Raw genomic sequence first — 17,575 nt, forward strand, 5'->3', positions numbered from 1 at the left:
TAGTGGGTTAGAACATTTCTCGAGTACAGGCGTGGTATCCCATCCCATTACATTCGAATAATAAACTCTCTTCTTTCGTTTACCTTTTTTTTCTTTTTTAAGAAAATACTTTTTAAAATATTTACACACAAAAAAATAAATAATAAAATTTTACACTTCAATATACGTAGACATTTAAAATAAGACACCCTAAAAAATAATAAAATACACAAAGTATTTAGAAACTCAAATTTTATGAAAAACTGGAATAGTGAATATTTTAGCTAAATGGAATGTGGAATAATCGGAATTTAATATTGAAATCATAAGATTGTTTAGGTCTGGAACTTTCCATATCCTGACTACTAAAGTTTTTGAAGTTTGAGTTTGTAAATATTTACAAATGCTTTAATAAACTTCTAGTAATAAACAATTTACCAAAAGGCAAATTTGTGAAGAAAAATAAAACCACATAACAAAAGTAATAAAGTGAATGTCCAAAAGGTTTAAAGTGAAGGACTAATTTAAATATCATACACAAAAAGTATTTTTTTAACCTATTTCAAAACTTCTCTATGTTTCTATTTTTTTAAAATTAAAAAATATATATAAACTATATATTTTTAAATTGTATGTAGAGCAATTTTATGAAATAATCAATCTATATATACGAAATGTATATATAGACAATGAATAATAAATATATAAGGGAACTTTTTATATGCTATAGGAAGAGAAAAATTATCTTTCCATTTTTGTGAAGACATTAGGGATGGGAAGTTATTTCTTTCAACATCTACATTAATGTTTTTAATTATATTAGTAGTAATTCAATACAAATATCTTGAAATGAACCAATTCCACTTTTTTATTTTAGATATAGGTTTGAAGTCTAATAAATTTTGTTTTCTTATATGAAATGTATATAGATTGTTCTTTTTATTATTTTTGAAAATTTTCCTTTGAAATTATTATTTCAAAACTTACTTTTGATTAATGAACATTAGAACTTTTAATATAAGTTTAAATTGAAGAACAATTTAAAAACATACATCAAACAAAGTATATCAAAAGTAGAATAGTAATATAGCAAAGCTTACAATAACATCTTTTTAAACTTCTAAGTATCTTAAAGACCAAAGTAAATACTCAAAAGTGAAATCTAATTGTTGAATACAAAAATCAAAAGAAAGTAAGAAAAAAGTTTTGAAAATTTATTCTCTGCCCCTTTACGACACTTTTCTATTTCTATAATCTATTCTACCATTCCATTATTATTTTCTCTAACGGAGAGTAGAAAAGTTGAACCTATAACATTAAAGTTCTATATCATGCAAGTTGAATTATATTTGTTCAACCATATGTAAATACTATGATCATTGTTTAGTTGAAATTATCTTTCAAAAAGCAAAAATAATTTTAAATAAAATTGATAGACGACTCAAGAAAAACGACATTTAAAATTTAAAGTTTGAATAATACTCTCTAGAAGAAAGGACTGTTTTTCACTTGAATCAAAATCATTTAAACACGTTAAGATGGTCAAACCAATCGATAAAATGTAAATAATCAGCCAACAAAAAATAAATTTTCTTATTATTCAATTTCCATAAAGGCCTAAACAACAATAATTTTTTTTCCCTTCTCGCTTATCCAAAATTTCCTTTTTTTTTTCTTCCCTATTTACAATGTTACAGTCCAGATAAAACAAACAGCACCGGGATCTCTCTTCAAGCTTGCAAGCAGCACCAAAATGAAGGCATAAACCCCAGAGACAGCCTCTCACCTCAAATCGTATGTAACCTCAGCAGCAGCCATAAAACAGAGGCATTTTTTAGTTATATAATGTACAGAGCCATTTTAGCCTCAAAACCAAACTTGCTCTCCTCAACTCAAACTTCAAGTTGTTAGAAATGTTGTTCAAAATTGGAATGTTCGTCTCATCACTCTAGTTCCCGTCCTCTTTTGTATTTGCTGCCTTCTCTTTTGCACGGAAATCATCCAAGCTACGGTATTCCTCCCTAAGTAACTTGTCCAATTCCGGATGCTTTCTTAGGGGTTCTTTCTGATCTCGTTGTCTACGATAGTGGTGAAATGCCCTGCCAAGTACACATAATAGATGATCCGACCCATGGCCAAAGATACTCAACATAATGTGTTAAGACAATCAGCTGAAAGAAAAAGCTGAAGGGTTTGAAAATTCAACTACTTTCAACATATGAACAGTCTGAAATGTGATGCTTACAAGTATACAGAAAGGATGATCAAAAGTCCTTTCACATTCTTATGGAATGGAGGAAGGAGTGCTGAAGCCAATTAATTTAAAAGAAAACTACCAGACTTTGGAAGACATACACGACAAAAAAATTGATTAGGTAAATAATTTTAACAATCCCTTTTGAGATAAAATAATCAGAAACAACAATATTAATCTTTCATATAGTCATAAATAATATCTACACTTCCAATTACACATTAATTGTCATTCTGTATTTCAATGCATTATTTTTTTGTGGGGACTAAAGTAATGTTCAAGGGTACTTTTTAAAACAACTTTTAAGACAGCAAATGAAACTTTTCAAAGTTTAGGGGCATCGGGTATTTAGAATAATTTAACCTATTTTGTAATTTTTTAACATGAACTTCCATTTTCTAAATGAAAGAATAAACTATGGAAGAGAAGGCCAAAATCACTGCTAATAAACCATAAACTTTCAAAGAGTGGCTGGCTTTGAACCGGGGATAAAGGATAATTGCTTAAATTCTTAATTACAGAAGACTCAAAAGAAGATAGGTCCAAGCTTCCTCCCAAAAACTTTTAAAGATCCTTCTCTTGATCATGCATATGATTGACTTAAATAAATTTTTTAATGTTTTTATGATATTTTTATTAAATTAGGAAAAAACGACTACTACGACACTTTTGGTAGGAAAATTCACCAAAAAATTATTGACTATCGTATTCCTATCAGAATTAGGCATGGGGTCAATTTTCCAACTGATCAAATACGAGCTTTCTATCATGATAGGAAGCCAAGCATAAATTGCACAAGACAGCTTTCCTTAATTTATTGCTTCCCATCACCACTAAAACAACTGAACAAATATATTTTTTTTTAGTACAAGGGGTGGGAGATAGAACCTCCAAGGTTAACATCAATTATCAATGCAGCTCACTAAGTTCATCTTGGCCACTGAAGGAAAGTCTCAGTTTAATGTTTGATGATTTCCTCATTAGTGCGACAATTTAGATATGAATCTTGTGATAGATGAAGTAACTTAGATAGATTAAAGCATGCAGTAGGTTAATACCTTGAAAATAACAGAAAATGGGTAAGAACTCACCAGTATTTCTCGAGGCCGTAAAGATTTCCTTTCTGGAAGAACTCAAGGGTAAGCTGTTCAAAGTCTGAGTATAGCACCTCTCTAAATTCTTTTTCCAAACCATAACTGATACCAGAAAATATGGTCAAATATATAACAGCAATCCAGAAGATCATATCTCTGGACTTAATTTTCATTCATAATTTAAAAAGAAAAAGAAAAGTTAGCATTACAGGCAACGGGAAAGCTGAAACTTCAGGAAGTTAAGATAGCAAGTAACCAAAAAAAAAGTAAACGATGGATTGAAGGAATCGAAAGCAGGATTTATCATCAATACCTGTAGAACCTGAAAAGGCACTCCATTCCATAATTATAGTTGGAAGCAGCATCTTCCAGTGCATATTTTCGGAAATCATTGTACATTGAATCAACAAACATGTCTCTAAGAAAGTAAGACCAAAACCGATATAGAGTATTCATTTCCTGCATAAATAGATCACTTTAAAGAACTTATATATAAAAGGTAAATGTAAAAAATTGGCAGCATCAACTATGTAAGAATTTGTTTAACTTCAACTCCAAAAGCCGGGTGTGTTGTAAACTTACAACCAAGAAGGCAAAGAAAACATTTAGCAGTTAAGACAGCAGGAGTTAGTAAGAAGGAAGAATAGATCTGAAAAGAACTTAATAGATATAAGCTAAGGGCTTTATAAGCAATGAACAGATCTGTTCCTCATTTCACCTAAGCAATGATTAAAAAAATGAAAGATCTTATATATCAAATATAATTTATAAGTTCATATTAATATCTTCAAGGAAGATTTGACACTACAGATTAAATACTCCAGAAGACTGGGCTTTAAACATAAAATATATAAAAATATAAGTAAAAGGCCAAATGATAGAAGTAGTTTATGGAAACTCCATATACATGCATAATCTTTTGTCTGAGAAGCAATAGAGATGATGGGATAGGAATGTTAAGGAAGAAACCCCACCTCACTGCAACCGATACCCAACTTCTTTCTATCGCTCAAGCACTTTTTGTAAAATTTAAGGTACCTAAAATGAGAACAATTAACAGAATTCATGTTACAAGCCATCCTAATATTTGAGCAATTTATGACATAAGTAAATGACTGACTCACTTCTGCTGTTTAAAACCATTCTCTTCTAGAAGTTGGTGACTGGGATGCTGAAAGGGTGGAAAAGACTTGGGAAGGGAACCCACTGGTGGACTATTGCCAAGGAAGTTTCCATGAGGAGAAACACTCAGTTTCGACGGTCTGGAGCTGTAAGTGTAAAATCATACTTGTATTAGCCTCATAAAAGTGTGGGAAAAGCAATTCAAGTATGATTTATTTGTTTAGCAAACTGAAAGAAAGTAAATTTAGTCCTGCAAATTAACTTCCTTTTTTGCAACAGAGAAATGTGCATGTTATGGAATTTTACACAGGTAGTGGCTCTTTCAGACTAACCTTGTACTATCAGGAGGGGTAGAACCAAAGAAAAAACCTACAGAATTACTAGGTGGACTCTCTGCTACAATGCCAAGAGAGTTCCGACTCGTTCCATGATTTCTAAAGTTGCTGGAGAAAAAGCGTTGCTTATGTGAAGATTGTTGTTTAGGGAAGGTTTTAGTTTGTTTCTTCCTGGGACTAGCATTCCCAATTTCATCCAAACCACAGTATCCTGCAGAATTTTCACTAGGTTTTGACCGTGCTGATCCTGTAGCACTGCTAGATAATCGTGAGGTTCCCTCCCTATTCTCTGAGTTGCACTTGCTCTTTTTTCGATTAGATCGCTTTTTTTCCAGTACCTTAGCATGTTAAAACAACTTTAACAATCATTCAAATTAGGGAAATGAATTGCATAAAAACAAAATAGGATGCATGGTAAATTCTCAACTTGCTCGTAGAAGTAAAGGCCATCATTTATTGTTGAAGCAAGCTCTTTAGATATTGATTTTGATTCTTTGCCTCCACTTGTAGACCTTTTTTCGATGGCACGATTCTGCAGAGCAATTATGGAGGAAATTTTGTTTTAAAATAAATCCATAAAAGAAATGGAATAGGACATTAATTGTTTATACGTGCACTGTTTCTGGATGATTAAAAAGAAAAGGAAATTCAAGAATTGGCATCAGCAGCAAGGGGAATACAGTCTCATAAAATACAAATAAAGAACAGTATCTGTCACCAAATCCATTTGAAAGTACCGTTATCTTAAATTCATTTAATTAGCTACTATCACAACTGCTTTTTATCAGAAACAAAAAATTCAACCAAATAAAGATAACAGTGCCCCAATTTTAGATAGAGGGTGACTACGACCAACAAATGCACTGATAGTTTTATTTCCATTGAAGTAGAAAGTTGTCTTCCGGAACACAAACCAAGCAAACCCTCTGATTTAAAGAAGTTGGAACAATTTTTTTTATTGATTTCTGACACTTCTCAACAAGAATATTTGAGGGAGAGAACGAATCGAATTTTTATTTTATATAAGAATAATAACTTTCATTGAGAAAAAAAGAAAAAATACACCAGCATACAAAAACGCCTAGCCCACAAAAACACCTCCTCCAACAGGAAAGGACTCCAAGTATGCAAAATAACACCTATATAAAAGTTACAAAAGACATTTGAAACCGAAGGTCACAAAAAATTAATGTTCTTAAAGCAAGCTGCAGTTGCTCAACCTGGAAGCAAACCATTTTTCCCAATAACATCTACCTGAGTGACAATAATAAGTCTCTGAACATCTTGATCATTGACAGCAATCTCGTCATCATCTTCGTCAATCCTTGGTGGATGATACATCAAAGGTTAAGGAAATGAGAACAAAAACAAGCTTCAAACATTCTACAAATTGTATCACAACATCAATGGATCTGAGTGAAAAGATGTGTGTGTGCGTGTGTTAAGGAAAACAATGGATCCACATAACATTGGTGCAATCCAGGTAGATACATTGTAAGATAAAATCTATAAAACTAATTCATGCAAGACAACAAAATGAGAGAGAGAAAAGATAGATTTACCATAGATGGTAGTTATGCAGGGAAGAAATGGAGAAATTAGATATGAAGAAGAAATCAAAGAGTTTGTATGCATATGAAAAAGAGAATTTAGACAAGTCTTACATAAAATAGGATCTAACGGAGAACAAAAAGTCTCCCAAGCAGAATTGTTGAAAAACACTCAAAATGTGGGGGGTGGGGTGGGGAATGGAAGCAGAGGAATAGTAAAAAAGCCCCCTCCTCTCCAAAAAAAAACCCACCATAGAGAAAACCCTAAGACTTAAATCCTCTGCTTTGTTTTATTTTTTCCCCAAAAGAAGCTGCACAAAAAGATTGTCCACAAACCTTTTGTTTTTCCAACAAAACGATGTCTTAGCGTATAAGAATGTAGTCTTTGACCAAGTGAGATTAACAGATTGAAATCCCTCCACCAAGTGACCAAGAACAATAAACAAACATGGATCATTCCCATACCTCTTTATGAAGACAAAACCTTTTTTTGTTCCATTCTATCCTCTTAAATATAATCCCAACGGTGACAATACAAGGAAAGAAAAAATAAAAATTACAAAAGCTAGAATCAACTATATACCTTCCGTTTGAAGTCAAATCATCTTTCTTTATCGCTTTTTGTTCAATCTCTAGCTCTTCATCGAGCATAAAAGTGCTTGAAAATTGGCTTGAAAGGTCATCAACATCATGTGCACCAACGTTTGATGAAATCTTTATGCCTTGAGGAGGAACAGTTCCACTAGAATGTTCTGAATAAAGTTAAAATTAGCACAAAACCAACAGACGGTTATTAAATTGACCTCCCCTTTCTGTACTAAATTCATAGCAATACTTTTTTACTCCACCATCAAGCTGAACAATCAAACTATCACCTTCCACTATGTCTAGATTAGCTACTTCTGGGCTGTCCCTGCTTGAGAACTGCTCCCGAGAACAACCTTGAAGTAGTGAAGATTTGATATTATCATTCGATGCCAGCACCCTAGAACCATCTGAAGCATTCTCGTCCACCAAAGAGTTGGTACTTTCATCCACTGGAATGGATGAGGTCTCAACGTTTAATGTTGATTTAGAGTCTGCAGAAACTGGAACCCACTTTGACCATTCATCACGTTTTCGCACCTTGTCTCCCTACATAAGATTAAGGTTGTAAGGTAAAGTAAAAAGAATGTCATTTTATTACAAGCCCGTGTAGTTTCTAATTCAATTTCAATACTTGAATACTCTTTGTATCCTTCTTCTTCAAGAACATTTGCACACACAGAGTACAGAAGTTGTATTGGAAATGCAGAAGGTATTCAAATGGAAAGCCCTACATATACGTGTCACAAAATTATGCTACTGTTTAAGTACATGATCATAATGGACTATGATTTTGCTACATGAGACAACACATTGATATTTGAGGTTCACATTATTCAAGCACACATCTAACCAATCTGCCTCAAATTCAAATGAATACTTTTAAATTTATCCTTAGATCCCTAATGCAACACTAGTTTCCGTTCACTTCTGCTCTATCTATGCATCCTCTACAAATCAAGTAACCAGCTTAATAGAAACTGGTGAAGCAAACACAATGCACAATTTCACCACTAAAAATGAAACCTACAAAATTCATCCATATGAAAAAGGACCAAACAGAATCTCAAACACCAAACTCATCAAAAGTACACTTCTCTCTTCCCCTATCTCTTCATCTTTCTACTCTCTTCCTTTTCATTGTCCTGCATCAATTCGGTATCTTTATTTATCACATTTGAGTATGATCCACACCCAACTTAAAAACCAATGCAGCAACTCCAAGAGAAATGAAACCTTGGCAACACTAGGAAAAATGTTTCATTCATTAGAATAAATAAAAGAAACTGAATGCTTGTACAAGTGCAAAATGTAGCCAAGATGCCATCCCAACATTCCCGCTATCTTAAAATGAGAATAAGAATGAGAAAGATATTTAATTTCTGAATGCGTTCAGGAAAGAGTTGGAAAGTACATATTAAAATGTAAAAACTGAAATAAATAAAAATTAAAATATAAAGGCATTGTCAAACGATGGTATTTAAAGCTATGAACTTTTGACACCACTCAACATGATAGCATTCTAGTCAGATAGATTTCTCAACACGACAACATTATGAAAAGAGTGTTGCAGAAGGTCAAACATTTTTAAATTTCATCATTCCAACTGCAGCACTAGAATCCTTGCAGTCTCAAGGTTTTCACTCAAAGCATTTTATAGGATGAATTGAACTAAATACAAATACCAATAAAAAGAAGAAGCTTGCGCTCCCATTCATACTAAATCAAGAATCAAACATAAAATGCCTGGATGAAATAGGTGGGTGAGTTGCTTTAAAATAAATTCTTTTGAATGAGCGTGATTTTAGGTGAAAATAAATAGAAGAGAGTTATTTCAAGCCGATTGAAAATATTTTGCATCCATCTTAGAGGGGAAAGAGCTGGCAATAATAAAGCTTTGAACTAATGTTTTTATATTCTAAAAAGTAACTTTGATAAAAGAAGGGGAGGGGGGTCCCAATTTAAAAAGAACAAAGTTAAGAAAGGGATACATTAAATTCCGTAAATTAATAAAACCTATTGTCATCAGATTTTTTAAGTCTATATTTCCCCAGTTAGCTCATATGAAATCCCTCTGCACTATAAATACAGAAACAAACAAAGCCGTAAAACTAAATAATAAATACCTGAACTTCAACATTTGCAGATGAATGCAGAGAATCAAGAATAAACGAAATGTCAGTGCTCATTTTCTTGACCTGGAACCAGATTTCCAAAACAAAATGTTAATGGTGAATAAATCTTCAAATTGATAGGACGTGATAAATGAAATGTGAAATCTCTAAGCCAAATATATTGGCAAGGTACAACTTTTGAACTTATTAGTACATAACAGTGTTGCATTCTATTGTGACTATACATAACATGAATTCATGCAGCAGATCTTCTAGATGGAAAAAAGGCTCATTCTGAAATGCTCCAATAAATATTAAGACTATACCCTTTTGAATTCAGCAATGGCTGATATTGGAACCCATCCATGATCATCCATCAAAGATATTAGATAATGGTCAGTCTTCAGATTTTCATCGCTGCAACCAAAATATAAAGAAAAATGCAGGATTAGCTTAAGGCACAATATTAGATAAGGAACGAGAAAATATCCATTGATGAGGGGAATGCTACAAATAGATGAGCAACACTAACTCAACCAGCAACAGAGCTGTCAAAGAGCTGTTTGGAAGGTATCAATCTTTATTAAGAACAAACTAGATCGTACAATGTTCAACCCTAGAGTACAATCTCAGATGTTTGTCTCGAGATGGCCTCCCTTCCCCAAACTCTAACTAATTTCTCTCTCTTTTAACAAAAGCTTATATACTCCCCTTCTCTCTCATCCCCTGTGATCCCCCTATGTTACATTTGCATATTGATACACAACCGGAGGCCTAACACTGTTCCAACTGGAATTAGAAGGCCAAACAAAAATATAAATAACAGGGTTCAATCAATGTGAATGAAATACTTGTCTAAGAGTAATAAAAGAAAATCCAGCGAAAAATAAATAATAGGTTAAGCATAAACATTGTCAAAATTCAGGTACAAAAAGCATCGACATTGAACACATAAATTGAATACATAATAAAAGGGCTGGTATTAATATGTATCGAAATCTCAATATTCTCAACTAATAGGAAGGAAATCTCTTTCTAGACTGATGCTTGACCTACCTAAAATAGTACTCAATTTGTTTTATTATGTTAGTCCGAAGTGCTAGCATATCTGGGGGAAGCATTGAAGCCCTTGGATTGATAGGGTGTGGAATGAACTGAGGTCTCCCAATTGCATCAGGAGGTGGAACCGGAACATAGTACATAGGTCCATGTCCTGCATAACAAAGAAGTTTTTGGCGGTAACTAATGCAATCGATAATTTCATTTTTTTTTATTCAGATGCAATAATAATTTCATGTTAGGACAGTCCAACCATATTTATATTTAGAGCAGTTTAAATATTTGTGCAGCAGATTTTTGTACTGAGAGAATAAGAAAGGACAAGGAAGTTAAGATCAGTATGACATATCTCAAGACACCTCAAAGATTAGGACGGAATAATTACCAGGAAAACTTGGACCAACCATGAAGCCAAGGAGCTGGAGAGAAAAAAGGGGGTCGTATGAAAGGGCGTGGTCCAGCACCATGTTGCATGGACATGTTGTCTCTTGGATTAAATCCCCGTTGATGATGCCAGCCATGGTTCCAATGAACACCAGACTCCTGCATATTAGGTCTTCTATTATGAATACCAACAACATAACCACTCGGATCACCACGTGGTGGAGGCTCAACAGGTGGAACAAAAGCTTGTACTGATGTCTCGTTGCCAGGCTTAATCATATGTACTTCAACCCCAGCTACAGGACGAGGCTGGTAAGCATATCCCGGAACAGCAAGATGTGGAGGATGTAATATGGGTGGAAAAAGTGGAGGCATTGGTGGTTGATGATAAGGTAATGGAACAGAAACATGAGGAGCACCATTTGGATTGCGCTTAGAACCTGGTTTTTGATGATGTGATTGGAAATTCTTGTGTGAATAACTAGAATTCCGAGAGGCAGGTGACTTTTGTGCATATCCTCCCTAATTGAAAGTGTCATATCTCTCACTTTAATTATACTCAAGAGAAAAAATAAAATAAATTGGATAAGAGAAATTAATAACTAGCAGGAATGTACAAGGGTCGTTAACAAGATTTCATAGCTATAGGTGATGGACTTTGCCAGGATATTCACTAATTGAATTTTATGCCAAGCATATACATGACATTTACAGGAATATTGAACTATTAATAACTAGTTTTCTTCACTGTGAAACATACTGGAATCGTTTCAAAATTGCACCAAGAGTTACATAGCAAATCTTAGTTTCTTAAACATTACACTACTCATTTGTGTTGACATACACAGAGATTTTATGTCGCTTACAGGTCAAGAAAACATTATAAGCAATAAAGAACATTAACAGAATACAAGGAATTGAGGGAATCAGCTGGAGAAAGGGAAGAAGAAACTGAGGTAAAAGATATTTCCAAAAATAGGCTGGAAGGATCCCTGATACTCGCTCAGACATCTTCATAGATAGCATTATTCACCGGAAAAATGATTGGCCATCATGCAGCATTACATTTATCCAAATTCAGAGACCCCCCAAAAGCGGGTGGAAGGGGAGAGAGAAAAAGGAGGAAAACATGCGAAAACCCAATCCACCATTCAATGGCATGTCGCAGCTGAAATTGAGCACACTAGTTGAACAGCATCAGGCCAGTGTCTAAAAAAACAAACTCATCTCATGACCACTAAATGAGGGTAAAAAACAAAACCGTCGAATGAAGCTAAAATCAAACTTCTATAAGAAACATCCAAAGTTGCTCTACCAAACTAAAACAATGAGACTCTTTAAGTTTGCAAGTATGATACCAATAACAGTTGCATCCCAGAATAATAAACTTATGCTATTTTCTGGTACGTTATATGCTAAAACCACAATTTCGGCTTGTGGGTGTGTGAGTGTAATAGGGGGGGAAGTTAACCTGAGCTCCTGAAGAAGGAGACTGAAGAGCAGCTACTCCATCAGAAACCTCCCCTGAATCAGAAGACTTGGCAGAAGTAGTAGCATCGATACTTTTGGGGCGCTGGGCGTCAGCAAGTGCAGGCCAAGAATCAGCTCCCATTACAGGCGCATCCGTATCCTTGGCATCGACAGCAGCCGGGGTCTTCCAAGGAGACTTACGGCCATTAGTGTCTTTATTGTCGTCAGTAACCTCGGTATCCACCATCACCATTCTGAGCAGCAGATTCCAAGCAAGACCCGGATTTCAAGGAGATTATAGGAAGTGAAATAGAAGGAGATTTGAAAAGGGGAAAATGAAGAGTGAACAGAAGTGGTTTTTGGGTAGGGATTGAAAAAAGAAAAAGTGGGGTTTGAGGAAGAAGGGGGAATAGAGGAGTGGGGTATTAGTATTAGGGTTTATGAAGCAGCAGCAGCAGAGAGAGAAACAGTGGGTGGATGGGTGTGTGTGAAATGAAGAAGAAGGTTTTGGGGAAGCAGAGAGTGAAATTGAGTTGTGAGAGAATTTATATAGGAAGGGCAAAAGAAAGAAAGAAGGAAGGAAGGGAACAAAGACACAAAGAGGAGGACTACGACTGAGCTGTAATTCTGACTATGAAGTGAAGTGTGTGAGATGAGAGAATCGGCCGATATCTTTCTTTTCTCTTTTAATCTATTTGGACGCTTTTCATGAGCTTCCACTCAAACTCCCCCACTTCCTTCTTCTCTATCTATAAACGTTTCAATTTCTTTGCTTTCTAACTTCTTTTTCTTTTTCTACCCATTTATCTCTTGTGCTTTTCACAATAACATTCATTTATAATCATTCTAAAAACACAATCTCTATGTTTCATACAAATCTTTAAAAACACCTTTTAATTTTCAAGTCAAAACCTAAAAACTAAAGACATGTAGAGGCAGCAAGCAAACCGATGTGCCAAGGGGATGGAATGATTCATTGTAAAATAACAAGTTGGTTCAAACACAATTAGCTCTCAAGCCGATCTCATATATGATATGTATGCCCTAATACGGGTCACAAGAAGATGGTTAACTGAGTCCAAATCCAATTTAACTCGACTAGTCACATGTCTTTAGTTGGGGCACATTTAGAAATGTTGTTATAGGATAATATATAAAAGATTAGGAAAAAATTACAAGGAAACAATGTTCAATCTTACAACTATGAAAGGAAGGAAACTAAAAGCTAAGTCAACTTGTCAATCAAAATGTTGGTTATAAGAAATATTTTTATATTTTATTACCATAAACTTTAGCTTTTAGTAAGATGAAAATTGTTTTTAGTGACAATCTTGATTTGTTCTTAATAAAAAGTAGTTCATAGTAGCACTGATGACAAAATGAAAACGAAATTTTAAAATGATAGGATTCATTTTTAAGTTAAACCATTGACATAACTGTAATTTTAAGATCAATACATCATTCACCGCTAGAAGGTACATAATCTAAAAAAAAAATGTTACTCATATTTATAATTGTACCTCTGAAGAGATTCTTAGCTCTGCACAAATGTTTTGATTTTTCCACGAACAGAAAATCACATAACCCTTCTTTTGCATAGAGTTAAATTCTAGCCCGTGGTAATTCTTGGTGTGCACCCGTGCAACTCCCAAGATAAAGAATGATGCCATAGGATTTCTCACTCATGTTATAAACAAATTGTTATGTCACATGAAAGAGTGTGCCGGCCTTGCATATGACCTAAACTTTGTAATAATTTACAAGGTGAACCGTTCAACATATTGATTGCGATGACATGCAATATGCCACAAAAGTGACTCCACCTTGCATGTAGCCTAAACTTTGTAATAATTTACAAGTCAAATCGTTCAACTTCTTGATTGCAACGACAATATGCCACAAAAGTGATTCATGTGTATTACTTCTATCCCAAAACTATTACACAAGGGGTAGGATATGCATGGTAGTCGTACCTAGAAATTAATTTTCTACTAGTTTATTAGACATCCAAATGTTGTAGGATCATACATTCATAGTAGCCGGTACCTATAAATTAAATTTCTACTAGTTTTCTTGACTCTTTGACATCCAAATGTTGTAGTATCATACGGGTTATGTGAGATTAGTCTAGGTGTGTATAGGCACCGGCAGATTTAGTATAGGCCCATGGAGCCTCGAGTCCCCCCTCAATTTTATTGTTTTTATATAATATGTATAAACAAAACCAATTAATAATTAATATTTGTAGACCGTTTAGTGGTAACTATGTTTGTCACACTAGTACAAAAGTGGTCTACGACGACAGTTATTTACTGTCGCGAACGGATTTCGCGACAGTTATTTTCAGTCATAGAAGCGGGAGTCATGGAAAGGCCTTCGACGACAGTTTTTGAAAACTGTCGCAATAGGTTATTTTATGACGTGAAATAAATGTCGTTAATCAACATTCAACGACATTCAATAACTGTCATAATTTATTTTATGACATTCAATAACTATCATCATTTCTTTATTAACGACAGTTAAATAATTGTCACGAATTCTATTATCGTGACATGTATTAATTGTCATGAATATGTTTTTCGCGACAGTTTTTTTTTGTAAAAATGTCATTGTTTAGTTATTGACGACATTTTTTTCCAGTCAACGATTGTGCAATCGTGACAGTTTTTCGATAACATTAAATGTCATTGTTTTGCTAGTGACGGCATTTTTTTCCAGTCAAATATATTGCAACTCCACCATTACACGAACCATTAGAATGACAATAATGTATCTGAGAATGACAAATTTGAAATTATACAAGTTTCACACCAATGTACAAAAAAATAGCCAACACTTTAATATATATACACTATAATACGATTTATAATATTTGTACATCTTAATACAAGTTTCAATAATCCACATGTACGAAATACTAGCCCTTAATCAAAAAATATTTTAAATAGCATTAGAATACATCTAACAAGATTTTCTGCAGAAGCATAAACGACCAACCGAGAATGTTCGTCTCTGGAAATGTTCTTTGAAAGAAAACTCATGAAGTTGTCGACTCCAGTTGAACCTACAAAGACAACATGAATATAAGTATCCATAACACATACGTACAGTCAATGAGTAACTAAATCAATGTCTCAACAAAATACAGAACACAAACAAGAACTTCAACACTTGATTCCATGAAATGAAAAGAAGCACGTGAGGACTACATTAGGCAAACGATCATTAAATAATAGTGTGAAGAAGTGTAATCCCAAATGATCAAAAAGTTGGACAATCAATCTAACCTGGTTTGGCGATACATAAAGTGGGTTCTCATACCAACAGTTGATGGAAAATTGAACATGTAAGTTTAAAGGATAACAATCAATTATATGGAAATGTATACAGTGAACTAGAAAAACAATGAAATCATTGACATAAGAAAGAAAAATAGCAAGATCCTCAACTAGGACTCCTAAAAACTATTCCCCAAAATCTGCTTAATCTCAAACTCTTCAAATCAATTAATTTTTTGCCATGCCAAATTCCTTTCCTAATGACGATTGTATGCCTCATATCTTAAGAACGACACTTCTGACATTTATCTATATATACCTTACTTCACTAAAAACACGCATTGTTCCTCAAGTGGTGTTGCTAACGGAGTGATGGTTATAAATAAAGCATGATCATGGTTAGTATTAAATTCTGTAGCAAGTAGGAAATAAATAAAGCATACCTGGTAATTCCAGAACCAGATATGGTCATCAACAATAGAGAAAACAAATGGCATTAACTAAAAACTTCACAGATGGCCCACTAGGGCACTTTGCCATACATAGATAAAGATCTTTATGTTTTCTGCACTGGAATTAGAGAAAAAAATATCAATGAGTGGAAAAATATGATCGCAATGTACAAACATGATGAGAAGGCCATATAGGAAAGTAATATAATGAAAAGCAAAAGGATAGTTAAAACATCCTTATAAGTTATACACCACAAGAATAAAACCAAAATGTTATCATCCTATATCTAATTAAAAATAAAAATTAGAAAACATTGTACCTTAAAAATTCCAGATTACGACAGTGCAATGAAAAGGTTCTAACCTCGAAAAATAGGCTGGAAGAACAACCTTTGAGCTCAACCAGCTCATTCAGTGTTGCACCCTTGCTGGACCTCAACTCTACCTTGTTATCCTTCTTACAATGTGGCAAAAGTGATACCATATTCAACATCAAATGCCAATACCTAATCAATCACAAGTTAAATTGCCAAAAATTCTAAAGGAAAGAAAAACTAAATAAATAAAAACAAAAAACATTTGGTTAGTGGGTGATAAGTTATACTGCAAACTACCTAACCATGTATAGACATAACAATATATTTTACAAAAAGCTACAACAACTTGTTTCAACTATATTACATACCTAAAATTGATTCGACGAGAACACGTGATGAGAACCTTTTCTTTATTTCGAAAAACAGCATGATCAGAACCAACTTCACTCTCTTTTGTCACTTTTTGTCTTTCCAGCCCATGAGTGTCCGCTTAGGTCTCTCCGGAGCATCATCGTCCTTCTTAACTGATACCGTCGGCAAAGACTCACTATGCTTCCTCTTCTTTGCCATTTGAGAATATCACCTTCAGAAATACTACACTTAAATTAAGAAACATAGATTAAAGGAATCTGTAAAGGATGAAGAGAGGAGTGAAGCAACCTAACTTCAAAGACACGTTCTAAACAGGATTGTTACTTCACGCATAAAGAAAACACTCAAAGACTCAATAGAAATAAATCTTTATATGGGATACCAAAATCATTAAAATACGCCATAAAAAAAATTAAATCTTAAAACTTTACAAAGAAAACATATAGATCATTCACAAGTCCTTAAACCAAAGTAATACCATTCTATAAGTGTACAACTCACTCGTTTTCTCTTTAATCTTAACTCTTGGTGTCATGTAAACCACTACTGAAACTTTACCCATGATGATGATTACCAAAACCATAACTTTTAAATATAATAACTATGCGTATACACGTATGCATGAGGTCTCATGATTTTAATCAGTAGATGTCCTGAAACATAATCGTATGACACAAGAGAATAACAAATATCAAAGGCGTTTCAAGTTTAAAACAATTACAAATAACATTTTATATACTTCACATCTGGAAGCTCGAACACAAAATTCAACATACTCCCTTTCAACCAGAGTTCAAGCTTTATTTTGTTGTAAGTTACAACTCGAAGTCCCATGGACACTTACGGATATCAAAATAAATAAAAAAACTGTAATTATATGATCTTATGTTTTTTTAATTATTGTTTTTAAAAATAGGGTTTAGGCATTTGAATAAGATGTACCAAGTGTCTACTAATACTTACCTAAATTGGAAGTGACAAGTACTTATTTTTGCTAAATTATGATGTAATTGCCCGTTAGTGTTATTTTTTAGCTCAAAATAGTACATTTTTTTTTAATTATCTTTGAATATGAATTAATTTACAAGTACAAACCCTACTCTCTTTATACAAGTCACATCCTTCCAAACAACACACACATCTTGGTACAACAAGCTAGTTATCTGATCACCCACGATATATTTCTCAATTCTTACATAGCATATAT

General features: G+C 33.7%; 1 protein-coding gene and 1 long non-coding RNA gene across 2 annotated transcripts; both read right to left on the minus strand.

The window, feature by feature from the left end:
* Positions 1-1,465: 1,465 nt before the first annotated feature.
* LOC101220231 (la-related protein 1A) lies at positions 1,466-12,631 on the minus strand. Its single transcript, XM_004149604.3, is given in 16 exon segments — positions 1,466-2,078; positions 3,325-3,429; positions 3,641-3,786; positions 4,302-4,365; positions 4,452-4,595; positions 4,782-5,122; positions 5,212-5,316; positions 6,039-6,108; positions 6,918-7,086; positions 7,210-7,468; positions 9,046-9,117; positions 9,360-9,450; positions 10,090-10,246; positions 10,478-10,505; positions 10,507-10,998; positions 11,948-12,631. Coding segments are annotated over 16 exon segments (2,646 nt in total). The 5' UTR covers positions 12,200-12,631; the 3' UTR covers positions 1,466-1,927.
* Positions 12,632-14,765: 2,134 nt separating this feature from the next.
* LOC116403252 lies at positions 14,766-16,648 on the minus strand. The gene is made up of 4 exons (XR_004215919.1): positions 16,365-16,648; positions 16,044-16,185; positions 15,671-15,797; positions 14,766-15,013 (listed from the first exon to the last, which is right to left on the minus strand). It is a non-coding gene; the product is annotated as an uncharacterized LOC116403252 (long non-coding RNA).
* Between the last annotated feature and the right edge of the window lie 927 nt (positions 16,649-17,575).

The sequence above is a fragment of the Cucumis sativus genome, chromosome 4, assembly GCF_000004075.3.
Source record: "Cucumis sativus cultivar 9930 chromosome 4, Cucumber_9930_V3, whole genome shotgun sequence".
NCBI lineage: Eukaryota > Viridiplantae > Streptophyta > Magnoliopsida > Cucurbitales > Cucurbitaceae > Cucumis > Cucumis sativus.